Genomic DNA, 26,852 nt, shown 5'->3' on the forward strand with positions numbered 1-26,852 from the left:
TGCTCATGACCTACACGTGTGCGTAACCGCGGAGCAGGGCCGGTGACCCGCTCAGCACCCACGGCCCACACCGCAGCTAATCGCCCTTAGCAGTTAGGTAGCCTCCTTGTTTTCTTTTATAGGCAGTGCTGAGACATATGATAAACATATTGTGGCCCAAAGCAATCTATGGATTGACACGAGTTTAAGAAAGCAAGCTACTGTGTAACTTTTCAAGGACTGCATCTGTTGATGTGGTAACAAGACCCAGCGCTGCTTGCCATTTACATCTGTACATGCACAAAAAAGGCTGCCAGAAAATGACACCCCCAAAACGGCTACTGAACTGAGAACTCCCGTACTAAACCAGCACCTTACAGTTAATTTTATTGCAACTAGGCTGAAATCCCTGATGATCATTGTGTTAATGGCAGAAATGCTGACAAAGCGCTAACAATGGGTAACTGAACAATGTTCTCACACTGCCAGGTGCTGGGCGCCCTGTGAGGAGAGAAATACGTTGCAATATTGAGCTATAGCCATTGTGCCATGCCAAGAACATTTTATCCTGTTACCATACCTAATTAAACATTAAAAGCAATTGTGTACTCAAAAATGTCCCCAGGTGTGGAGGGCGATTGACTGGCAATCTGTTTGTGTGGAGGGGTGGCAGGGGAGTGGAAATCCAACAAATCATATAAATACATAAAGCAAGACATGAAAAGCAAATCTATTAGACATGGGAGAGGTAGTCACAGTGAATGTGATCATCCATGTGCCAATACAAACGATCTTAGGAGTCGAGTGTTCTTTTCTAATATATGTTCACATCTTTCATTACACTTTCTGCCAATCTTCTAAACAAGGTGTTACTTGTGGGACAAGTTACATTTCACCTGTAGTCTGCAGGTGTGTGATGGCTTGAAGCACCTCTTGCAGCTTTGTGACCCAGTGCATGCCATCCCTGCTCCAGCTAACACAGTGCAGGCCCACAGACCAGCAGCAAAAGCTTCCCAGCAAATGTGCCACAGCACAGAGCAGGATCAAAGCAGTAGTTCAAGTCCCATTCAAGCCTTGGGCTTTCTGGTAAAGCTGTCAGCAAAGACACAAATTGTGCTGTTAGCCACATGGCATGGACACACACCCACCAAGAACAAAGAGAGGTTCCTTCCACAGAGCACATGGAAATTGCCATTAACCTGAGCCCTCCATCTACCCCACCTGGGACTCCACACAGTGTTCGTTTGGGACAATGGGTGTCTCATGAGCTGCTGCCTTCATGCATAGGAGCTCTTTCTTCAGCCTTTCCTGGTGCCTGTGCTGGGATGCTCTATCCCATTACAGACTTTGAACTGTGATTTTTACAGGATTGTCTTCCTGAGAAACTAGGAGGGGTCATGGACAACCTGGGGACTTGGTCCGTCAGAGCACATGTAAGGAAAAATTAGTTTTTGTTTTGTTTTAAAAAACTTTACAACATTAGATAACTTTGCTACTAATCTAGAAGTGGGTAGGACATATTGGGAGGCCCTTCTGGTGTGCTCCTGCATGGAAGCATTATGTCTGCCTTTACAGTAAGAACTGCAGAGCTCATGCTGCATGAAGTCAGAAGTGTGAGCTGCTGCAGGAGCTGCTTGTCCTTCTGTAGCTCTACCCTTCTGAGCCAGAAATCTGGCCCTTTTTCCACCTTTTGAGGCAGCACGGTTCTATATTGCTTCCATTGCAAGCAGGTAGCAAGTTTCTATGATAAGCCTCTTGCTACCTAAGTCATTAAAGCATGTTGAGGATGAACTCCTGGGAAAATCATACAGGAGACCAAGAGAATATGGGGAATCTAAGGAAACACTTTTTTAGTAAGCAATGTGGATCAAATTATAAAAATCACTTACTTTTACTGTTGAGAGCTTATGCTCAATAAGTAAATCCTCAAAGCCAGATCCAGATGAGCCTGCTGCAGCCCCAGGCCAAACTATCCCTGTATTCCCATCTCAGCCCTGCTCCAGGGGCAATACTACAGACCCCCTTTTCACCAGTAAATTGTACTTCTGTCATACACGTAATGAACATAACATTTATCCACACTATAGCCACAGATGCAGGCCACATGGGTGAAATAAATATGCTTGCAGTGGTACATAGCACACTTCAGCACTGCTGCATTTCTCACAGAGGACCATATGTGCTGGGCTGTGCAAACAGTGTCGAGTTGAAGCTGCTGTTGCTGTAATAAGTACCCCCATCATTCTCCTAACTCTTATGTACTAGAAAACTCAAAGTTACAGCTCAGCAATCCTGATGTGGTTTTCGCCTCACTTTATTCTAAATACATTTGCTGAATTATAACAACCAGCAGTAAAACATATATATTTCAAAAAGACTCACTTCTGCAACCAAGAGCACAAGAGCTGTCATAGAATATTATAAAAGCTGAACCTAATTTCTTAATTTGGGGTGGCAGTCCTTACACCTGATTTTAAGTTATATCAGTAAATCAGATGTTAAGAAAAGGCAGCTGCTTCTGTTAAACTCCTTTGTCTGAGACTTAAAGGAAGCAAAAAAGCCAGGTGGAGTTATTGATCTGTGAATACCAGCCGGCTGGGCCTCGCAGGCAGCACACTCCTGCTTCTCCTAATTGCCAGTGCCTTTAAGGAAAGGCTGTCCAAGCCAGCAGGCAAGGGGTCTGATGGCTTGTTGGGGATTTTGTGTCTCTGAGTTGCAAACAGTTTAATACCAACAAAGCAGAGAACATGTCCACCAATGAAACTCTAGCCCTGTTGAAGACAATGGCAAAAATCCCACTGGCTTGTGCTGTGGTGTATGTTGTATTAAACATGGTACTACTGACACAGTGCAGGAGAGGAGTGCTTTGTCTCACTTCATCAATTTAATGATTTGAAGCTACTCTACAGATTTGCTTACTGAACTGGATGCTACCTGAGTTTTTGCAATTTCCCTCCTTGTCTCCAGCTTTAAAGAAATCAGTGAAATTATACCTTGAAGGCCAGAAGGTAAATAAGACTTCTTATTACTCAGGGATTTACTGCTCTGATTTCCAGTTTTAAAGCTCATTGGTTTCTTGGTGAGGAATATAATGATTGTCCTTTTTCTCTGGTCTGTTTCAAGTTTAATTAAAAAAAAAACCCTCAACAAAGCAAAACACGAAAACCCTTGTGAATTTCATACAAATGTTGAGGAATGTTTTTATTTATGATAAGGGGGCTGAAGTTTCAGTTTTATTGGAAGTGATAGTGGTCTTGTATTTTACATTGCTTTGTTTTGCATGCTTGGGTCCTGTCAATTTGTGTTTTGAGAATTTTAAGCAAGCTTTTTGGAATGTAAAATTTGGATATTAGTATGTAATTGGGCTTTGGCGATTTGTTTGTAAATCTTGTTCTGACGTGTTTTTAAAGATACTCATTTACAGTCTATCATAGCGTTTAGAAGGTGAAATTGTTGACTGTGTTTTAGGGCACCATCTTCTGGTAGACAGAACACATTGTATTTGAATGACTCTCTGTGCGAGGCACAACTATTCAAAGTATTTTTGACTAACACCCCTCTGCAGGCGTACAGGTCATTTCTCATTCTAAATCTGCAATAAAACACTATTTAACATTTTTTACATTCTTCTTATTCATTGCAAATGCAGCTATTCACTGTGCTGCACAAATTTAACTTGGGACAGGCCTCTGTGAAACTCCAGTCACAACAGGCGCTTTGTGGACCTGCTAGGTTAGACAGACAACATATGTCCAAGCACTTACAATTAATACACCATTTATGTATCTTATTTCTTTTATAGTTTCATCTTCCACTTCTCTTACATATTTCAGACAATAACACTTCTGGCCAAAGCACTTTATTGGCTTGTACTTTGGAGACTGCAGATGGCCTTAGTCATACTTCCTTGCAGTCACAGGACATAATCCCTGTATATTCAAACACAAAGTTAGCTTAACAGCAGCCACTACATTTGCATAAATACATAAGTCAGATCAATTAGCAGTGCACCCACTTAGTACTTTTAAGGAGGTCTTAGGTTAATACAGTTTCTTAATTCAGGGATTTAGGACTCTAAAGAGCTAAAATTTATCTTGACACGGTAAGAAAGCCCTCATTATGATACTGCAAACCATCTTCTGGCAAAGAAATCAGATAGCTTTAGTGCATTTAATAAAAACCAGAAACACTGTGTGAGGGTCAAACTGCTATACACATGCTTCCCTATTCTCCACTGGTGAAAAGCATCAGATTAACTGTATGCATCTCTTCATAGCTGTTCAAGAAACAAGGCAGGCTATGAGCACTAGGTTCCTGACCTGGCAATACAATGCACTTCAGCTACAATGAGAAGGATCATTTCAGAAGAAAGAGGATGTTGATTTGTGGACAACACCAGTTACATTTACATTTCATGGTATTTTCCATATAAAATGGTATTACAGAGATAACACTTGCTAACTGAAAACAATGAACACATTTGCAAGAAGTACAGAGCTGTTTCATGAGCATTGGAACTAATGAAAGATGGTCTCCTACAGGTCTGTATTCTACATCCTTTGCATTCTCCTGCTTGTAACTTCCTCTCCAAAACCCCAGTAATGCTGCGGTTCTATCAAACCCTTTGTCTCACAGAGCTGTCCCACTGCTACAGACTTACCCTAGTCTTCAGCTGCTATAAGCAGTACCTCCACGCTCCTCCCACCGTATTCACCTACATCTCTAGACTTGTCAGTGTTCTTTTGTCCCTGGAGCTCCTCTATAACATCTTTATTCCTCTCCCAGGCCCACCTACACACCTTCTTGTCTCTATCCCCTTTATATCCACAGCTCCCAGAAGCTTCCTAAGGTCCTAGTTTGGTCTCTTAGCCAACATTTCTTCTCAACACTCTCGGGCTACCTCCAGCTGTCACTGGTTAGATGCAAACTCCCATGTGGACTTGCATAAAGACTAGCACAGTACTGCACCTCAGAAGGCTAAGTGCTACTGTAGAAGTGGTTCTGTGTGTCTGTCTCTCCTTACCTACAGCCACTTACTTATGGAATTGCAGTAGCTTTGAGATCACTGATGTAATTGCTTAATGTTTGCAAGTAGCTTCAAATGCTGGAGAGCACTGGCGGAGCAATTCCCTATCTTTTCTTTAGGAAATCATACTGAAAATTTGTCCTTGTTTCTCATGTGAGTGAAGAAGTGTTGTGGTTTAAGCCCAGGCCGTAAATCAGAACCACGCAGTCTACTTCCCCCCCCACCTTTCTTCCCTCTGCTCCTGGAGGGACGGGGAGGAGAATCAAAAGAATGCAACTCCCATGGGTTGAGATAAGAACAGTTTAATAACTAAGGTATAACACAAATCACTACTGCTACCACTAATAGTAATAATGATAAAGGAAATAACAAGGAAAGAGAATACAACCGCTCACCAACCGGTACCTCGCCCCCCACCCCACAGTGATCTAGTCCTTCTGGGAACTCTCAATTCTACATCCTGGGCATGACGTGCTGTGGTATGGAATACCTCTTTGGCTAGTTTGGGTCAGGTGTCCTGTCCCTGCTTCCTCCCGGCTTCTCCTCCTCCCTGGCAGAGCATGAGACTCACAAAGTCCTTGGTCAGTCTAAACATCAGTGTTATCAGCTCCGTTCCCAGGCCGAAAGTCAAAACCACAGTGCTGCAACAGCTACTAAGAAGGAGAAAAACTGACTGCTACTGCTGAACCCAGGACAAGAAGTATGTGGATGAGAAACACAAAAATAATTACATGTACCTAAACAGCAATTTTCTTCTCTTAACAGAAACAGGTATCAAGCTATATCGAGGTGTACTTTTATTCATCCTATTCTTCCCTTAAAGACGAATCAAGGCCTCCAAAACAAAGCACTAAATTGCCTACCCCTCCCATCCTATTTTCTTCACATCTTATTTGTAAACCCCCTGCTTAGACACCAGCCCAGAAGTAACTTCAGGTAACCAAAACACAGATGACTGACTTGTGTAAGATATGTTGTGTTACTTTGATCCTGCTTTCTGTGTTTTAGATGCACAAAAGTGCAGGCTTGTTGTCCTTATAGCTGCAAAGTGAAGAAAGAAAATATCTCTACCTATAGACACAGAAACAGAACACAGGGAAAAACAAATCTATGTTCCTTAATTCAGTGTTTTTTCAGTATTCTAATCCAAACTTGAAATTCTGGGTCAGTAGAGAGATGGCTTGGAGCAGGTATCAATGGTATATACTAACTGAACAGAAGCCTATTTTATCTTCTGGGATTAGCAAGAGATCTTTGTTGTAAAGGTCAGAACTTGAAATGGCACATCAATCTGTTTCCCAGCTGTCAAAGCCAACAGGCAAGGAAGGCATGCATCTATCCCTATGATTCAACAGTGAAATGGTTTCATAAAGTAAAATTAAAATGTCACATAGTTTGTACTACAAACATTAATTATCCACAGGTTAAAGTTGCTCTTTAGAGGTGGGCAGTCTGTTACCAGTTGCCCCTTAAGGGTGATCCTCTAGATGCTTTGAGAATCAGACGGGTTGCACTTCTGCTGTTATGAAATATATATTTCTTTCTTTTTACAACAAGGTTGTGGGAAGTCGTTACAAATTTCTTCACCATAAGCTAGAGCAGCTTAATGAATCTCTAGTTAACTGTTGTATATCAACAGTGGTTGGTATTTCTCTCCATGCTCCACTGCATAAAAAGAATATTGAACTAGCATACAAAGATACACTGCTATGTTCAGCTACACTAAAGTATTCTGTCTTTTTCATACATGCAACTGAAATTCACTGTGTAAATGAAAAAATACAAGTATCAAAAATGAATTGTTACTATGAAAAGCAGCCAGAAAAGCTTATCGTCTGCTTTACAGAAACTTGTTTCAGTATCACAGAATCCTAAGGGTTGGAAGGGACCTCAAAAGATCATCTAGTCCAACCCCCCTGCAAGAGCAGGGTAACCTAGAGTACATCACACAGGAACTTGTCCAGCCGGGCCTTGAATATCTCCAACGTAGGAGACTCCACAACCCCCCTGGGCAACCTGTTCCAGTGCTCTGTCACTCTCACAGTAAAGAAGTTTCTCCTGATGTTCACATGGAACCTCTTATGCTCCAGTTTACACCCATTACCCCTTGTCCTATCACTGGACATCACTGAGAAAAGCCTAGCTCCATCATCCTGACACTCACCCTTTACATATTTGTAAACATTGATGAGGTCACCCCTCAGTCTCCTCTTCTCCAGGCTAAAGAGACCCAGCTCCCTCAGCCTCTCCTCATAAGGGAGATGTTCCACTCCCTTAATCATCTTAGTTGCCCTGCGCTGGACTCTCTCCAGCAGGTCCCTGTCCTTCTTGAACTGAGGGGCCCAGAACTGGACACAATATTCCAGATGCGGCCTCACCAAGGCAGAGTAGAGGGGAAGGAGAACCTCTCTTGACCTACTAACCATACCCTTTCTAATGCACCCTAGGATTCCATTGGCCTTCTTAGCCACAAGGGCACAGTGTTGGCTCATGGTCATCCTCCTACCCACCAGGACCCCCAGGTCCCTTTCCCCTTCACTACTTTCCAGCAGGTGAAAACAACTTGAGTATAAACAACTTGAGAATGCTGTGTGACAGAAGAGCAATTTGTACCACTGCAGATAGGAATTTCTAAACTGATTTAATGAGCCTGCCTCAAAAATTGTTAGTGAAGACAGAGCCTACATGAGAATTGCCAAGCTAAGGCACTAGGAAGAATTTCTCCTCCATTGTAACATCTCAATCTTATGTTTTCCACCTACACTTCCTTCCGTATTGGTATTACTGTAATAGCAGTTGGACAAGTTGTCAGTTGAAAAGTGGCTTGTCTTGTGATAGTTTTTTAATTACTTGAAAGCTTAATAAATGCTTTGATTTATAACTTGCTCTCAAGGGCATGAGAAAGTTAAGGTGGAAAATTCTACATTAATACAATGTTGGTGACTAGAAGCCAATTAAGGACACTCATACTCCAGTTCTGAAATGCAGTTTTTCATTTAGCACAGCAGCAGCTTGCATTTTTCATTCAGCATTGCCAAACTTAAAAACCGATTAGAACAGCTGACACTATATGAACAGCCTGTCATATGTTCTATAGGCGCAGCCTGTGAAAAGAGATTAAAAATCATTCACTTTAAAGTATTTTGCAGGAAGGATGTAAGAGCATTTTTTGGCCATCTAACTTACTAATCAAACAAAAGCAACCCAATTACATCTCGTAAATATATCAAGATGTAATTGCTTGGGTAGTTAAAATTCTAGACTGCCTTTCATGCTGCAAACCAAATGATGGTGCATCATTAAAATTACTTGATGATTTTCTAAAACTTAAACCAGTGTCCTACAGCAGTACCGCTCCATCAAAGATACACTGTCTTGATTAATTCTGAACATTTCTGCAATCTGGTCTTCTTGACAGTTGTTTATTGACCTGAAAAACTACAGAGTATCTTCTTGGATAGCAGCATCCTAAATACTTTATAATTCCAGTACTGTCATCTTATGCTGTTAACACTAGTAACTTAAGGAGCCAGTGAGACTGAATGGGACTGAATAGCCCCCTCACCCTCAAATCTGTTGGTGTTGCATGTTATTTCGATTTGGGTCATATACCATTCAACTTCCAAGTCATGAACACTCAACTTCAGTAAAACTAATACAATAAAGTTATCAGAATTATAGTTGAAAGCTAAGTTCCTGTATATCAACCAGTACAAGCAGGGCAGTAAGGTAGGATCAGACTGTCTTAAGACACATTACACATGCTATCAGCTTAGATAAAGCTTTGTCATGGCACAGTAAGTACATTTTATTACACAGCTAAGCTATTAAATAACTAATTTAACAAACCAGTAACTTCATTTTTAGTAAACCTTTAAACCCAAAATGTCAGCCTTAATTTTGGAAGATGTAACTAGACATATTAAATTCTAGTGCATCAGCTGTTCATAGCAAGGAACTATAAAAGCTTCTCACCGCAGCATTAAAAATCCTTTCTGTAGTGCCTCTAATTTACATCTTTACCTCTTAATCTTCACTCATGCTGTCCAAGAAGCAACTAACTCAAAAGTTAGTTTTTACATTCTGCTTCTATACAGTTAACATCTTGTTCAAAATTCAGTTTGCAAATTGTAACAGAATAAATCTTGCCCAATCCATTCCTCTGCACTGAAAGGCCAATTCGGCATACCTATGTATAAATAGTAGCAGTTTTGGTTCACTAACACAAAGCTGGAAAACAATATTAGTGCAGTGACAAAGGCTGCTAAACATGTTCTAAGGATCAACACTGATGGTTTTGAGAGCTACCAAAATAGTTCGATGAATGCAGCTGATTTTAAGATACCAATTCCAAACACTGCACTTTTGTCCTACGCACAAAATGTAACGTACAACAGACTGATGCTTTCTTCTTTCTGAAGGCATAAAGTGGCAAAGCATGCGTGTGGTGGTGCAAATGCTCCAACTGAAGAAGCCAATAACTGATTGTCCAAGAAAAGAACCATTCACAAAAGTTTTATTAAAAAAAAATCCCCTTTCACCTCAAACAAGTGAAGCTTAAGTTCTGTACTACTAGGTTATGTTTAGAAAAATGAAAATAATACAGTAATTTTTGAAGGCTATACATTGTAAAATCCCGTAAGTACAAGCAAATATAGCAAGTATTTCAGATGTCATTTATTTGGTCCATCAGATGTACAGTATAGTAGTAGTATCTGAGTTTACAAAACATCAAATATAAATAACCTGAAACTGTAACAATACACAAAAATTTGCTTCTTACATTGACATACCAGGCAGTACGAGCTGAAAAACTTGAGTAAATTAACAGTTTTACAGTAATGTACATAGTTCCAGCTGAAGTTCAAAAACACTGTTAGAACATGGCACTAATCTCTTTTATTGAATTTTTTTCTTCACTTGTTCAGGGTGTGAAAAATGTTTAGGACTAGGCTAAACCTGTTTTTCTTCATGAAAAAACAGAAACAAAGATAAAAAAATAAAAGTACTCAACATCTGGACATCAGATGATTACCCTTTACTAAATAATGGTAGGGTTTTTTTGTCCTATTGAATTATACCTAAACAGTATTTACACATAGTAACATGCTTTTTTTATGACTTTTTAAGCAAATAATTATCTGTAAGTATTTATAAACTATGTTTCTACTACATTTAATATATGGAATTCATATAGAAAAACTTCTGAAAGAGTCTATTGAGAAGAGACTTTTATCATTAAGAGAAACAGATACAAATTATTTAAGTCAGTGGTTTGGTATTCACTTGGAACAAAGGCCTTAAAATTAGTCTAGTTCTGTGCATCTTTCACATCCCAACATAATATGCTGTTACTGTATTACATTATCTGAATCATTTTGTCAAGGGGCATTTGCATGTTCAGTCTAATGCTATAATTTCATCTTGCTCTTCTGTCTGCTCAGTACGCACTCTCTTTGTACTGACACACTCTTTATCTTCTAGTTTTCTCTTGCGGGTTTTGTTTTCTATATCATCATCAACATTGCTTGAAGTACCTTCATCTTCAGAATCAACAATCAATACATCATCTTGATCTGGAGCTGCAAAATATATGTTTTTAATTCAAGTGGATACTGTAAAGACAGCCTACTCTCAACCCAAATTTCATACATAAAAATGTCCCTAATACAACAAATACAGCTTGCAGCACTCTTTATTACTTTGTCATTTAACTGCAAGAGTATTTTGAAAAGTGTAAAACAGAACTAGGAGATATCTAACATATGTGCCACAAGTACTCAGATTCATACGCTACCCCTATAGAACACTATGATGTTTCCAGAACATGAGCCTTCGGTGCTTAAGCATCTGATACTGATTTAACTTAACCTATGTTGAGTATGTTCACATCCTTTACATTAGGAAGGTGATGGTACTTCTTCCTGAATAGGAAATACTATTTTCTTGCCATGCTTTGCTTGACAGGTGAAAAAGAATTATTTTGGAAGCAGATAATAAAGACATCTTTTTAAATTAACAAAATGAAAACATGATCAAAGACATCCACAAAGTAATTTTTAATCTGATAGGAGAAAGTAATAAATTTGGTTGATACTTTTTTGCCAAGCAATAGCATGACCATCAGATAGAATGGGTCTAACTTTATTTAAAACACTGTGCCAAATGATGCATTTAAGATGACACCTCACTAAACCCTTGCAAGTTAAATATAATTTCAGGTTGTATGTACTGTAAACCTTTGAAACAATCTTAAATGTGCATTTTTTTAGCAATTGTAAATAATGCATTTTTCTATTTAATATTATATTTATACACTATGGCAATTTAAATGCCTCTTATTTCATGTTGGCAAAGTTAAGTCATAAAACTGAAGACAACCATTTTAACTGGACTGCTCTACTGAAAGACTTTTTTTAATTTCATATTTATTACTGTTACTTACCTGTTGATGTTGAGGGCTGCGCTCCATCATCACTCCCATTGGTAATGCTCTTGGATGTTGGTTCGGATGGTTTAGGGCCAACCTTTTCAGGGGTATCACCAACAACTTCAAATTCTACATCTTTTTCTAGGTCTTCACTGTAGAAGAATACATACGCTTTTAAACAACGGGGTGAAAATAAAAAAATCCTGTCTTTTTAACAAAGAATGTATGTCATTACAGGGTTAGAGCACCCTGCAACTGTGACAAAACAAGAAAAACACATTAAAAAAGAGAAAAATCTGTTTAGTCCTCCTTTAGAATTTACACTTTAGCTAGTCATAAACACTGTTCCACCCAGTGCCATGACTTAAAAGCATTACCTGAGCTTACCTTTCTTCCTCAATGTCACATTCCTGTTCTCACTCAAAGTGCAGTGTGTTAAATTACTGTACAAAAATGTATGTTACTTGTCCAGGGTTAAATACACACACCAATTATTCCAAAGTGACTTCTATTTGCATTGCTGTATCTGAACACAGGTAGTCAAACACAGGATTTACTACCTCAGCACCCTGGGTGGCTTTCTGCCTTTTAAAAGATTTTAACAGCAGTTTCTCATTTGCTGGCTGCCTCAAAAGTAAATTTGTTTTCTGCACTGTATTTTTACGCTGTGCAATGACAAATTATTTAAATAAACATTTTCCAATTACTCTTGGAAAAAACCCCCGAACAACCAAGAAAACCAACACCCCACCCCCCCAAAACAAAAAAAAAAATCCACACCAAAAACGCGAACACCCTAAACCTTATAAATTCATTAAAAAATAACAATTCCTCTTTTACCACTTTATTTTCTGTCTACAACTTAATCTTTGAGCTTATTCATGAATTTAAAATTCTGAGTGGAAATTCCCTGTGGAACTGTTCTATATACAAAAATAATTATTTCAGAATCCTTACCTATGAAGCACATTGATTAACAGTGTATAGTCCTGGAGGAAATCATCTGCTTGTAGTCGAGTGCCGTTTCGAATTCCGAAGTCTGATAACTTCCTGTGGTTATTTGCTACAAAAAAAGTGAAAACCTGCAGTATGTACAGTAGTCGTGTATACAGCTATTTATGTAAAGATCCTTTACACCTGAGTAAGTATGATGAAATGAGTACTCCAGAACTTCTACGTAGAAACATAAGATTAACATTTATTAGCTATATTTAAAGCTAGCCATCAGTAGTTAAACCTACTTATGTTTGACATATTTACCCCTCATGCATCATGTTCAAGCACTTCACTATTATTACATTTAGAAACATTTTGGAGAGAATATTTGTATTACAACAGTGCTTTCAAGCATCATTAAAATGACTGCAATCTAAGAACAAGAAAATGAAGCAGCCTTGTGAAGAGAGGAAAATGACTGGTGCACTTTCATAGCTCAATACCTACTCTTGAAAGGAATTCTGACACTTCAGGTGAAAAGTACTTTAAATAGGAAAACTGAGCTGGACATGCAAGCTTGTAGATGATACCAGTAGCTGTTTTTGAGTCACTTAAATACTTGTAATCCAGCTCTCTTCAAATATTAGTCTATAGGATGAACCCTAGAACATTTGCTATACTTCCATTCTGTGTATCTTGGTTTCTTCCTAGTTTGTATCTACTCTTATCTAAAAGCTTCAGTATGCATACCTTCTGTTTCTCCTTCTTCTGAAGAGATAAGAATAGTTCCTTTTCCATCATCTATTTGTACGTCTGGTGCTACCATAGCAAATTTTTCTTTCACTATCTGAAAAGATGTAGATGATTATTTAATTAAGACTGGACTTAAAAACACTTACAAAAAAGAACCTTGAATTATGTTGATTTTCTTACCCTGGTTCATTTTCAGACATCTGCTGAAAAACTATAATGCCTATACTTTTTTTTTTTTTTTTTTAAAATTTCCATGAACAAAAGAATGAATAGTTTTTGCTGTCTGAAATCTACAGGTTTAGATATGCTGAAAAAAATTTAGAATACTTCATAAAATGGCAGAAACACATCAACTGTGACTATACAGCTATAATGTGGCTACTGAACAAGTGAAATACAAATTCATGGTTTTGTTGTTAAATACAAACAGGCTTTTAAACCACCAAAAAGTCAAAAAATACAAACATTCTTTCACAAGATACATGGGCAAGAAGCAGACTGGCTAATCTAGGTCTTGTTGTTGCTCAGAGAAATGCAAAATGTAAAGCAAATATAAAAATTGATGTTCAGTCAAAATACACAGAGCAAAACCCTAACTTTAATAATTCACAGTATTAGAATAATAACAAGTCTTAGCTAATACTCAAGATTTACCTTATCCTGGAGCGTTAACACAGTAACTTTGTGTACATTAAGTTTCACAGTCACTTCTGGCTTACTTGCACATACGTAACAGTTAGGATTTGGAGGATCCAAAGCACAAGGAACTAATAGCTTCTTTCTGGGATTTGGCTGCTTGTTCAGAAAAATCTTGAGAACAGAAAAGAACAAAATAAGTTATTCTGTAAGTAACAGCAGTCATAAAACCTGTTTTCCTACAGATTTATTCGTTTAGTCTCACATGTTGTTCTGTTCCCTAATTCTTCTTGACATGCCTGCTGAACAGGAGAAAGTATGTATTACAGCCAGTCCACAGTAACACCTGTGCTGACTGACCAGCTGCTGCCAAATTAAGATGAAACAAGCATATTTCAAATGATGTCAGTCTGGTTCTCTACCCTATTCAGCAACTAATTTTTATTAACTCAGAGGAATTTAATGTTCCTTAAGACTTCTACTTCTTCGTTTCATTGTGATTGAAAGTTCCCAGCACATTCAAAATCTACCGAAGCAAGAGAGTCAGTAAAACTACAGAATAGTCAAAGCAGGTTAATTATGACTTCTAAACAAATAATAAATAACAAGAAAGTAAAAGTGTCTCATTCCCACTTACCGTTCTACACTGATCTATTTTTCCTGACAAAATCTTCAAACCCTCCAGCACTATGAGACCAGCTATTACCGCATTAGTAGTAGCTATAGCTGGGATAATATTTCCTGCCATTGCTGCAAAATAAGCAAGAGTATGCAAGATTTTTAACAGTAAATGAAAATGAAAAGTTTAAATTATTATTTAAATAAAACAGTGTTGTATTTTATCCTTACACTTGATATCAAATCTGCTCTTCATATTCATACTGAAAACATGCATCCTGAGGTTCGCAGCAGAAGTGACAAAATCCAGGGCAGAAGGATCATCCTTGACAAGAAATTAATACATTAAGTATTTAAAAATCACACTAGTCACTGGAAAAAGCTTGCAACATGCATTTCCTAAAACCTTAAAAATAGAAAGTTTGAAAAACAGTCGGTGCAGTATTCCATTCCAAAGGCAATATACTTCCTCTTTCAGATGCCATGTTTAGTCAGATCAGTAATACTTGAAATAGACGTTTAGCAATTGTACTATTTCAGTAGCGTATTAGTACCAATAAAATGCCTTGCATGTTCAAAAAAATACCCAAATCCTAAATCTTGCAGTTTCAAAAATCAGTTTCAAAAACAGGTGTGTCAGAAAGAAGTATTTTTACTGTCTGTTGTAATATTACTTTATTATTTTGTCCCTCCTGTATTTATGGACTACTTTTTTTTCTTATGCTAAACGACAACGACTGCAGGAGGATTACACTGTGGTGCTAAGAGAGAAAATTCTTTTCTTCTTCAGTGAAACTCATATCGCATACCTATCATCAGAGCTAATCAGAAAGTACAACTCAGTAGAGCTCTAGCTACAACTCACTATTTATGAGCATGTTTTAGAGAAAACTAAAAAGCAAAAAAGTGAAGTTGCATTATTAAAATATTTTCAAAATCAAAATATGACAAGTACTTCTGAATTTGTGCTTTCTGAAGTTGGTGAATTATTTTACATCAGAGGTAATCCTTACACTCAGCAAGTTACAAAATACAGTGTTTAAAGTATGTATTTGTTTACATACTCAAAGCACTTTCAGTGAGGTGCCAGACACTGTTCTAACTAGTACTAGAGTACTATTTTGGAATGAAACTGAGTATAATTAATATTTATACTACATATGTAGAGTATAACTGGTTCTTATGTATTTGGCAGACTAACTTTATCCCATATAAGCTCTGCTCCATCACCCTTCTCAGCCAGGTGAAGTCTCAGGGTTTCAACACTCTTTGAGAATAAGTGTGCGTAGCTCTTGACGTCGAGAACCTGCTGATCCTTCAAGACTGCAGAAGACTCATTTTGTAGATCAGATGTGTTTTTCTCTTTGGGAAAAGGGAAAAAAATAAGATCAGAAAGACTTAAAAATCTCACAGAAGCTCTCTCAAAAAGCTAAGAATTTTAGGAAAATTGTGTCTTTTCTAAATTGAAGAATATCCCTAAACTATAGCAGTCCAAACATCTTACAACAAATCTGCATTTAAAACTGCAACTACATTTGTATCAATTGCCTACACATGAACAAATTACAGCAAATGTAAATTTTCAGCAAAACTCAGCTTTCAGAGATAAATATACTAGTGCTCCCAGAATAAGCTGATATGTAATTTTTTAAAATGTGAATTTTCTACAGCCAATACCAAGTATCAAAAATAACAACTGCAAAACAGTTTTAGAAAGAAGATGTTTTCTATATAGAGAAAAATTTTAAATCTTGAGGAATTGCAAAGAATTAAGATGTTTGTTTTTCAGTACTCAATTGTGGCAGTGAAAAAATCAAGTATCACAGAGATGCCTTAATAAACAGCAAGTATGGCTTACAAATAAACAGTGGGAGGAGGGATAATTACCTTGACTTTGTACCTCAGCCCAGTCCAGTGGCACTGGAGGTTTTCTTTTCCTCCACAGCTTATCCATTGTCAGCAGGTATCTAATGTCATCTTTGAAAAGCTAGGAAACATTAAAACGAACAAACGAAAAAACCAAACAACAAAACACATTAAAATGAAAGGTGAAAAAAAGGGCGTACTTTATTTTAATACCTGCTGTGAAATTGAAAAATCAGCATGATATTTATGAGATCTTGCTTTTGTCCTTGAAAATATTCTCATCCACATAAATAAAAACAGATTTGAAAAACTGCGTATTCCCCATCCTCTAAAACTTATTACATAAAGCAGATATAGCTCTGATTAATTTGAGAAGGAATAAAGTAAAAATCAAGAAACAATAATCCAAACATGTAGTGGGTTCATTTGCCCACTGAAGCCATCACTACAGCTATTTGTAGCTCCCCAACATATTCTTACCTACATGCCAATGTGTTTCCAAAGTAAAGTTATTACTACCTATCAACATTACATTCCATACAAATTTCCCCTATTTATCCACTTTCAGCAACTATTTGGAAGGAAAACTCTTAAACCAGTTTGTATTTTCTCACACCGGAGCCTGATTATACACAGACGACTGATAGATTTTAGGTCCTCAGATTGATTGTGAAATTCCAGTGAAATTCCTACAGAATTCAGTTTTACCTTTTCGCATTAAAAGGAATGTGAATGAAGTGTTTCTGTACAGTACAGACAAGCTGCTGAAGCCATCTGTATAACACAGATGGAATGCCATACAACAAACAAGTGTTGTAAAAGACCAATATTACAGCAAAATTGGTGGAACTTGTAGCATAATTGCATAATAAATAGCTAGTATTAAGTGTCCAAACTGGGGTTTGATAACTTTACAGCACCTCATGCACTTCAAATAAAGAAATTTATGGGGGTAAAAGAGATACCTTAGTAAAAAGTTTAACTGGATCGTATCCAGTTGATTTAGCCCACTCCTTAGTTGAAACACGTTTAATCTCACCATCTTCATTGGATGCTCGTGCTCTGGCTTCTGCTTCTGCTGGCTCCCCTATTAATAAATATGAACCGGTGTTTCAATTAAAAACAGGGAAGTTCCCATCCAAACATTTCCCCTGGAGTCAATAACCAAAATTATGCACGGACCATAAAATGGCTTTACTGTGCTGAAAAAAAGCTGAATTAGACACAGTGCGACTACTCCTGTTTGCTTCTGCAACTGCAACTCACTAATTTAACTTCTTGTCACCTCTTTCCTTTATTTGGAGAAAGAGTGAACAATTGTTCCCTAATACTCTCCACATAATGTTGTGATTTCATGTATGTCCAATGATCCTCCTTTAGTAGTCTCCAGTCTTAGTTTGGTTAGAACGTCAACACAAAATCACCCACCTTATCTTAGCTCTGGTTATGTCTATACAAAACTATTACACGCACACAGATGCTATTCATTTTGTGTTTCCTTCCCAGTCACATCCAGCAATTGCTATCATGACTCCTAATAAGCAGCAGGTTGATGTTTTCATAAAACTATCTATTAACATCTTGACTGAATAAGAAAAATTAGAGACCATCCTTTATATGTAAACTTGTGCATGTTCCCCTTTTCACCAATGCATTAGTTGCATCACTTAATCTCCAGCAAAACTACCTAATGTCACATTGCTCAGTCATTGTGCAGCATTCCACTACTTTCTGCAGTCAGTTCTCATCTTTATTATCCTAAGTGACTTTGCCTGATCCTGTATGCTGAACAACACTGGTCCCATCCCCAATCTGAGACCTTCCTCTAATCACCACTTATCTCTATCATTTAAGTAGTTCAGCCACTTCAGGATCTCCATCCTTTTTTCTCTCCGTGGCTGCTGAACTCCTTCAGGTTCCTCACAAAAAGCTTCTGAGTGCCCCCTGCAGATTCAGAAGAGTGTAAACCAGATACGTTTGTTCACAGGTTTCTCAATTCCTTTAAAGGACCTGCAGAGCCACACGAGGCAGGAATTCCCTTTGCAAAGGTTGCACTGTCTCTCCCCTGATACACCACGTATCCACTGATTCTAAACAGCACTATTGCTATGGACAGTTTGCCCACTACAGCTCAGCTACAGGCTGAGGGCCTCCTATAATTGCCGTGGTATCTTTGTGTAAGTAAGTGGCATTGTGTCTGCTACCTTAAGTATTCCAGCAGCCACTGTTTTGAGTAACTTTATATAATGCTGTTTCAAAGGCTCAGCTATTTCATTCTACACATCCTATAGGAACTATCTGTCATGTGATCACTATCTGATGCTCAGAGAATTCTCTAAGCTTCCTCTCCCAAGCCCGTTCATCTATCAAAGGATCCAAAAGAAGAAACAATAATGCTTATGCATCTGCACAGTAACTACAGTTACTGTCCTTATAGAAGAATACTGAATAGCTATAAAAACATCACTCAAAATGGGCATATTTCCTATACAGATTAACACAGAAGTGTTTAAATCTAGAAGAGTTCACATACAATCCTGGTATTTCCTTGCAACCCCTCAGCTACGAATGGAAAATATAGAGCCACTACAAACACCACTCGGTTCTCAGCTCAAAAGGCAAGCTACGTAAACATTACATAGCAACAACTAAAACCATCGGTATTACCAGTGTTGTTCGCAGGCTGAAAGTCAAAAACACAGCCCTGCACCAGCTACTGAGAAGGAGAAAAATGACTGCTACTGCTGAATCCAGGACAAGAGAGAACAGGAGTCTCCCAACAGATACAAGCCCATTCATCTAAATCATATCTTAACGCTTGGACGTGTTAACTGCAGCTTTATGATTAACGTATTGATTGCATTCCTCACAGCTGTTCTACATACACTACCTGAGAAAATTTGGTGAATGCCAGTGACCCATCTTACACTGTATTAAAAAGCCTTCATGACAGCTGAAGTAATCAGTTAATAATGTTTTAGGCTGCCCACAAGGGCCACACTTCTGACAGGTGAAACTATTAAGCTGTTGTTACCTTGCAGTGGTGGTTTTTTTTTTGCAGATTCTCCACGCAAAAACCTCTGGTATGCACTATGGATCAAGTTAACTAAAAACATGGGAATTGTTGCAAAAATAAGCAACAGTAGGAGGGAACCAAATTATGCACCAGGTACATGAAGATCTGTTAGGGAAACTAGTGTCCACACATCCCAAACTCTTACTGCTCAAGGGTGCAGTAAATGGAATCATCTTAAAGAAAATGTAGCTGAACTCTCTAACCTTAAGAGATGTACAGAAACAAGAACTGTTTGATAACAGGGTAAGCTACTGGCTTATTTCACACTCACAGGCAGCTTCAGGATCAGCTCTGTCAGGAGAGACTTCTTGATCAGCATCTTCTTCTCCAAACAACTGGCTATATAATTAAGAACAATAACACCACACTAGAATTTTATCATATCTTGTAAGAGACTGAAATATTTGCTAAAAGATATATATCCACTTTAGAATTCTTGCTATCAGAGCACCATTTCATACATTGCTTTTTAAATTGTTGGGATTCATCACACATGGTCTTAACATTGCCAACCCAAAATGTCCAATACAAAAACTAATTTAGCAAACCAGTTCTGTATAACTCACTCAGCAGTTCACCCAGCATTGTATTTATATTGCAGTACTGAATGCATTGCCTATAACCCTCCAAGATCCCAGCAAACTTTACATCTGTTAATATATGCACTAAATTGAAAAACGTGTTAACCTCACACACAGGTGAAGAACAAAGTAAACAGTACTGTGCCAAACTGCCAGATTTTCTATGATATTAAAGCAAGGCCTAAGTACTAGTCAACCTTTCATCTTCATATTAAAATTAAAAAAGCCCCAAACTGCACCCTAAAACCCAGGCCAAAGAACTGGAGGTTTTCGCTATAACCGATATTCATTTGAACACAAAACAAACCAGAAAGAGCATGTTCACTTTATTTCTCTGTCTGTAGGTTCACAGCAAGCAGAAGAGTGAACACAGTACCTGTTTTCTTTTTAAATAAATCACTTACTTGAACAAATACTTAGCCCACACAATGCAGTGGATAGGTTCTGATGGCGTATTTCGGATTGTGCAGCCTGGAAAAGTCTTCTGAGTTGGTTTGGGATGACATTCATAACATTCTGTCACTCCCTGGTGAAAAGCAGAATATTTACATGTCACACTGTGAAGGCTACAGACAACATGTGCCATTACCAGCTGAACTGTAACTGTATCTGTATCTCAAAACACTCAATGCCCTGTTGGTTTAAAATAGCCAATGATTTAAACTTAAAGTGACAAGAGTAATAATACACAAACTAACCTTTTTAATAACTGTTACTTGTCCAAGGTAGCCTGCGGTTCCACTCTCTATAAGAGGAACATCAGCAGCCAGACACATCCTGTTCACATGGTTACGGGCAGCTGCAAACCAAGAGATTTTAAAGAAAAACAGAAAAAAAAGTTTTACTTCTCCAAATTCAAACCAGCCTCCTATGCAAACATTTATCCTTAAGTGCCTTATTTCATTATGAAGCAAAACTTTTTGACAGTTATTTTTCAATTAACACAAAGTACATCAACAGTATTAAATATAGCAAACTCAACTGAATAAAGTTACACATATACACACAATAATCATCAGTTCCCATAAAGCAGCAGCACAGCAGTTAATGTTTACTTTCTAAACAACTGTTCAAGCACTAACTACCTCTTCAAGTTTCTAGTAAAGCACACAAGTATTAGTGAAACTACAGAGAGGTTAAGAGGATACTTTAACTGACATTGCAGAAATACTAAGAGCAAAACACATTAAAGTTCTGTTTGTATGATTATTCATACGAACAACAGTTATTTTCATCTCCAATATAAGTCATAGTGAAAACTTCACCTCTGTTATCCAGAGCATTCATAACCAATGTAAACTGGCGGAAGAACTCTACGTTATAGTCAGGGCTACAGAAAAGAAAAACAATACTCAGAATGGTATATCAAAGTTGTTGGTTATGACACAACAGAAACTACACACATGCAAAGGGCAGACTGATGTGATAAATTACACACATTATGAGTTTACTGCTAGCCTTTAACTGCCTCATTTGCCTTCTGCCCATTTTAAAACTGGATGAAATAATGGATTTTATGCTGCTGGAAGGAAGCTATTGCAGTTAGTGCTGATTTGACCAATGAAACAGACAGTCAACGAAGAAACAATTATACTGTTCTGACAGTAATATGAGTAAATTGGCTGAGCTGTGGTAACTGACCTTAAAAACCACCAGCTGAGGCTAAAATGTGCACACTGTAATTATCATCTCATCAGACTGTTGATAAGTCATTACACTGTGATAGCTCAATTGGTTTTGATTGTACCTCCATACTTTTAGGATTCAAGACACTGGATTTTAAAATCTTGATGCTTTAGTACTTTTACATTGCATTTTTCTGATTTAAAGAAGAACGTGATGAGAGAATAAAGAGGAAACAGGATTAACGGTTTTACCGTTTCCAAAGGATGCAATGAGTGAGTGTTTCAGTGGCTAATAACAACATCAGAGTTCAAACCTTAACATGTCACAGTATCAATTTTGAAGAAACCAAACAAATACAAATTAAAACATAGGAAACAGCTAATGAAAATCTAACTACTCCTGTATTCTACACACTGCTTATGGATCATAAAGACTAAATTTTAACAGTTTTGGGCACACATAATACTCAGTTACCTAAGACAAGACATTTTTTTTCATTGCAGACTCAACATTCACATTTATTTTAACCTAATAATGGCTCAAAACATCAGGGCCACCTTACAGTGTAGAAATTTATATACTAAATGTTGCTAATAAAGTGAGAAATAGATATAAACAAATGGCTGCAGCATAGTACCAGAACTAAAGAAAACTCATTCAAAATCCACACTCCCACTCAGGTTTGTGGTAGTCTCACAGCTTTTTCTTCTTACTCTGGTAGCTGTGTAAAATATCCTAAAGCACTCCATCATAGCACTTAAATAGCACAGTACTTGCAAACTAAAACATGTAACTAGAGCAAAAAACCAAACCTACTTCATGATGCTATCATGGTAAGCTATAATATTAGCCTCTGGATAAAACTGTAACACACTTTCCTTGGCAACCTAGAAATAAACACAAACAAAAAAACCACTTATTATTTCTTCCTTCCTTCTAGATATAGACTTAATACCAGTTGAGTATCAAGTTGACTACCTTAAGAGATTTAAATACTTTTACAATGAAATGCTGTGGACAGTCAAGACCAACCAACCAACACTTCCGTTTCACAATAGAAATAAAATTGTGACATATTTCTAACACTCAGTATTATTTTGTGGACAGTAAAACATGATCTTTGACTTTTTCCTCACCTGTGATTTTGATCTTCCAACATGTTTCTTTTGAAACAAAAACTGCCTGTTGAGATTGCTGACATCGATAGTATCCAAATCAATCTATAAACACACAAGAGACAGCCATTTTACTTTTACAGAAACAAAAGGAACATAATCATTAACAGAGCTTGAAGCAAATGAGATTGACCAAAATGCATAAACTTTACAAACTCCTTTTCAGACCTGCATTCAGGGGTCACATCTGCACTATAACAACTGTGGAGGCATGAGTGATCACCTAATCATCTTCATGAATCCAGTAATTTTAAATAATTACTAACAATGGAGCTATATGTCAAAAATTAAGGGTTACATACCGTGAACTTTCTGAATAAAGAGTCCTTACAAAAACCACATGAGAATTTTCAGATATGTATGCACAGTAGTTAGGACAATCAGTTACTGACTTTCTACTGTTTACTGCAGGATAAAGATGTTATTGAGAATTCATAAGGAGCAGTGTACAGACTCAGAAGGGACACTGCAGACATCAGTCTAGGTAAGTCCAGTAAGACTCAACATGGGACTAACCACCCTGACCACTGGCTCTGTTTCACGCTTCCCTAAGGTCAAAGAAAGGCTATTCAGCAAACAAATTAGTACTTCGACTTTACATTTGAACATGGCTTTGAGCAATTGAATCAGTTCACTGAGTGCTGCACTGTGTTCTAATACATACACTGCAGAGCAAAAAGCTTTACTGGTTGTCAACAGGACTAACTGCTTAAGTGTGTATTAAAAAATTATGAAGTCTATTAAAAAAAAAACCAAAAAACAACAAAATCCAATCATGCAATCAAGATGTGTAAGAACATGTACCACAGAACACCTGGGAAGCGCAACCTCAAAGGATGCCATGACTGTAGTCCCCCTAATGGCCATGATTCTGATTATTAATACATGCACATGACATCATAATTTCAAATGTGTTCACCTCCCACCACGAGAATTAAGATTTAATTAGAAATTTGAGATTTACTCCTACCTTTGATGCCACTACTTTTGCTTTAATTAAACAGTTGTTGCTCTGATCCACCATCCTTTAAGAAGTCCTCTCCTGTCCCTAACATTTTTAACTAGGAGAGGAGACAATTCTTTGGAGCCTCAGAGATATTTCTCCCCAATTCCCATAGACAATGTTGACATAATCAACACAGTAATGCTTCCAGCTATATGGAGAGTACTATCAGACTGAGTGTGCAGCATGGAGTTGAAACATGATTTACTGAGGGTGTTCCCATACACTTCTGGTTTTATTAACCAAACTTGAATAATGAAAAAGTATGCCATGCACTTCTCATTGAAGACCCTTTGTATGTGAGATCCATGCTCCAAAATTAAACTGCCTGTTTTCTGAAGAGAATATTTTTTAAATCTAAGTTTTAATATACTAAGAACTGTAATAGTAAAGAATTTTATTTAAATATTAAATATGTGCTTATAGAGCAAACAGAAAATACACAATGTTTTAGGGAAGTATTATAAAGTATTAAACACTCTTAATTTTCATAGGATCCTAGTAACTACCCATGGTCTTGCATCTTTAAATGAAAATGGTATTTGTGTGAAAACACATTTCTACCTCCTTTCCTTTCACTGAAACACACTCAAAAAGCTTGCTTAGTCCAAAGCCAGAAAGCCCAAGAACCTCAAGTGAGAACAATCAAGTGCATCATTGCTAAAACTTCCACTACCCAGAAAGCATTCAGGATTTTAACTGGAGATGATAACAAATGATGTAAGCCACACCTGAGAACAGTACTACCAAGACCAAAAGAAGCAAAGAAGTTTTTCTCCGAAGAGAATACTTGAGACCTTTAGGCCTCAAGAGAAGCTTCAATTTAGCTCAGAATAATCAGAATATAACAGATCTCTTATTAAAACAGCTTTTACATTATTCCAATTTTTCTAAGTCAGAAGGAAAGGCCTCAGAGGTTCCTAAGAATATATATATTCATGTTCAGACCTGGATTTTGAGTAATTTGATTTTGTTCTTAATGAGGACAAAGGCACTGCCTTCCATAGAGTATACTTAATGAAATCACATATTTGCAAGTTGTCAGGTATTCAAAACTACTAGATTTTTTTAAACAGTATCAATTATTTTTTTAATTCACAACTTACAAAATATAAAGCTTTTTCAGGTGTCCATGTTTGTTACTATTTAACAACCATCGAAAACCCTCAACAATACCATAAATGTTGATAAAAGCTATTTATTCTCCCAATAGCACATTTCATCTCTGCATACGTATTCTCTTTTTGCTCTCACCTCATCTTCTCCCATCCACTCCATATGTTATTAAAACATTACTGTCTTGCATAGAACATTGCCAATGATATTTTTAAATTAAGATGGCCCTGATCCAATATGTACTTAAGTTAATGGAGTCCAACTTGCCTTGAAAAACAATACAAAAAAAATCAAACTATAGTAAGTGAAACAATAAATGTACTGCAATGAGATTTATACCTAATGACTAACTGGAAAATCAGTAGATATTACACTCCTTCTATCAGAATGGACTGCGGGAGTACACAAATGACATAGCAAGGTAGGAAAAAGTAAAGAGGGAAAAAAGACCAGTTCAGAAAACACAGGCTTCCACTTTTTTTGCACGCGTTTATTTCACCAGTACAATACTAAAATCAGATGGGCTGTCAGCGCAGACGGAAACCAAAGGGACAACCTGGAGTTACACTTAAGCATAACCTACAAGTTTTAAAGTATTGCGGTAGAAAGGCCTTAGTTTTTTGAACAACAAGGCAAATCAGTAGCTGCACACTTCTATGAGCAGATACAGTTTTAGACAAAAGCTGTTTCTGCCTGCTTTGCTCAAAAAGTCTGACTGTAAAAACTTCTGGCAACGTGTCATGCAAAACTCCCAGATGTGACTCCTGGCCAGGCACAAACATGGGCAAATGTATTCAACAAACAGACCTGTGCTCTACCTGGATTTGCACTCACATGAGTTCTTAAAACCATATACTTTTCATAATTACAACAAGGCATTACTAATAAAGGTCTGGAAGCTGGGTAATCAGAGTTTTGCTAACAATATTTCTCTCCGACCCCTTCTTCTCTACCACCTCTCAATTCTGCCCTTCCTATACACACTTAGCGATTAGTATCAGGAAGCAAAACTGAAAGCACAGACCGCGTGAGCTGTCGTGGCCGGTCTCCTAGGACCTTTGACAGCTTTACCGCTCGGTATCTGAAAATACAGTTCACCTCCCACGAATTACTTTCCCATTACTGGACCATTACTGATAGCATCAGCGAAGGCGGCATTAAGATCTCTGAGGATCACTCGTGGGGCAGCTAACATGGCACGCTGCTGTCCCCTGGGACATTCCATTTATGGGCTCCCAGAGAGGCGCAGCCGCTCCTCCGGCGAGCGACGGCGGGACCCAGGAGGGGGGCCCGGCCGTCGGGGAGAAGCAGCGTTCGCGCCTCCGGGGAGCCCAGGCACAGCTCAGGCCGGCCGCTCTGACGCGGGGACGTGGATGGCGCCCGCAGGCCGCGGCCCCTTTGTGGCGGGGCCTGTCCTCGCCTCGCCCGGCCGCTTTGGCGGGCCGGGAGCAGTTTGAAAACACGCAGACAATGCGGCTGGCGGGAGCGGCCACGCAGCCACAGCCAACATCCCCCCCCCCCGCCCAGGGCTCCGCCCCACTCCCCGCACCCCCGGCGCCCAGGCCTCCCCGCCGGCCCCTCACCCGCCCCGGCCCCCGACTCCGGCCCTCACCACGTCGATGTTGCTGAAGCCGGTGAGCACCAGGTCCTTGAGGAGCTCGCAGCCGATGCCGCCGGCTCCCACCACCAGGAGCCTCGCCTGGGCAACGGCCTCCGCCAGCTCGCTGCGCAAGGGGCCCGACACCGACACCGGCACCGACATGACTGCGGGCGAACAACGGCGGCGGCGGGAAGCGGGGCAATGCGCGCGACTCTCCTCCGCCGGGCCGCACTCCGGACAGAGAGCCCCAGAGAGACCAGAGCGGCTGCCCCTCACCTCGTCCGCAGCGCCCTCTGCCAGACAGGAGGGCCTCGGTCGTCGCCCGCGCACCGCCCCGGAAGGCTGCGGCGGGGCCGGAGCTCAGGCGGGAAGGAGCCCGGTTCGAGTCTTGCTCCTGCCGCCGTCGCCCGGCCCTGCCTCGGCTGGGGGCT

At 38.7% G+C, this 26,852-nt stretch overlaps 1 protein-coding gene across 2 annotated transcripts; it reads right to left on the reverse strand.

Moving 5' to 3' along the window:
* Positions 1 to 9,496: 9,496 nt before the first annotated feature.
* Positions 9,497 to 26,627, reverse strand: UBA2 (ubiquitin like modifier activating enzyme 2). Of its 2 annotated transcripts, XM_080636767.1 has the most exons (17): positions 26,434 to 26,627; positions 22,664 to 22,747; positions 22,344 to 22,414; positions 21,167 to 21,231; positions 20,600 to 20,700; positions 20,306 to 20,427; positions 19,592 to 19,659; positions 17,210 to 17,331; positions 16,266 to 16,365; positions 15,580 to 15,740; positions 14,610 to 14,703; positions 14,398 to 14,510; positions 13,779 to 13,934; positions 13,122 to 13,218; positions 12,393 to 12,498; positions 11,451 to 11,587; positions 9,497 to 10,587 (listed from the first exon to the last, which is right to left on the reverse strand). In XM_080636767.1, the coding sequence occupies exons 1-17, from the start codon at positions 26,581 to 26,583 to the stop codon at positions 10,406 to 10,408; spliced, it is 1,929 nt and encodes a 642-aa protein (XP_080492893.1). In that variant the 5' UTR covers positions 26,584 to 26,627; the 3' UTR covers positions 9,497 to 10,405. The 2 variants fall into 2 exon arrangements, with proteins under 2 accessions (XP_080492893.1, XP_080492894.1); XM_080636768.1 differs by lacking the exons at positions 22,344 to 22,414; positions 26,434 to 26,627 and having other exon boundaries at positions 22,664 to 22,741.
* Positions 26,628 to 26,852: the final 225 nt, after the last annotated feature.

The sequence above is a fragment of the Psittacula echo genome, assembly GCF_963264785.1.
Source record: "Psittacula echo genome assembly, chromosome: Z".
NCBI classification, from domain to species: domain Eukaryota; kingdom Metazoa; phylum Chordata; class Aves; order Psittaciformes; family Psittacidae; genus Psittacula; species Psittacula echo.

Bases quoted from the DNA above. Each gene is read 5' to 3' on its own strand.
- UBA2 (XM_080636767.1), bottom strand. From the start codon at position 26,583: ATGTCGGTGCCGGTGTCGGTGTCGGGCCCCTTGCGCAGCGAGCTGGCG. The intron at 22,415-22,663 runs GTGAGGAAAAAG...GTTTATTTCTAG, and splicing joins TTGGAAGATCAAAATCACAG to GTTGCCAAGGAAAGTGTGTT. The intron at 12,499-13,121 runs GTATGCATACTG...CTTTTTTTGTAG, and splicing joins AGAAGAAGGAGAAACAGAAG to CAAATAACCACAGGAAGTTA.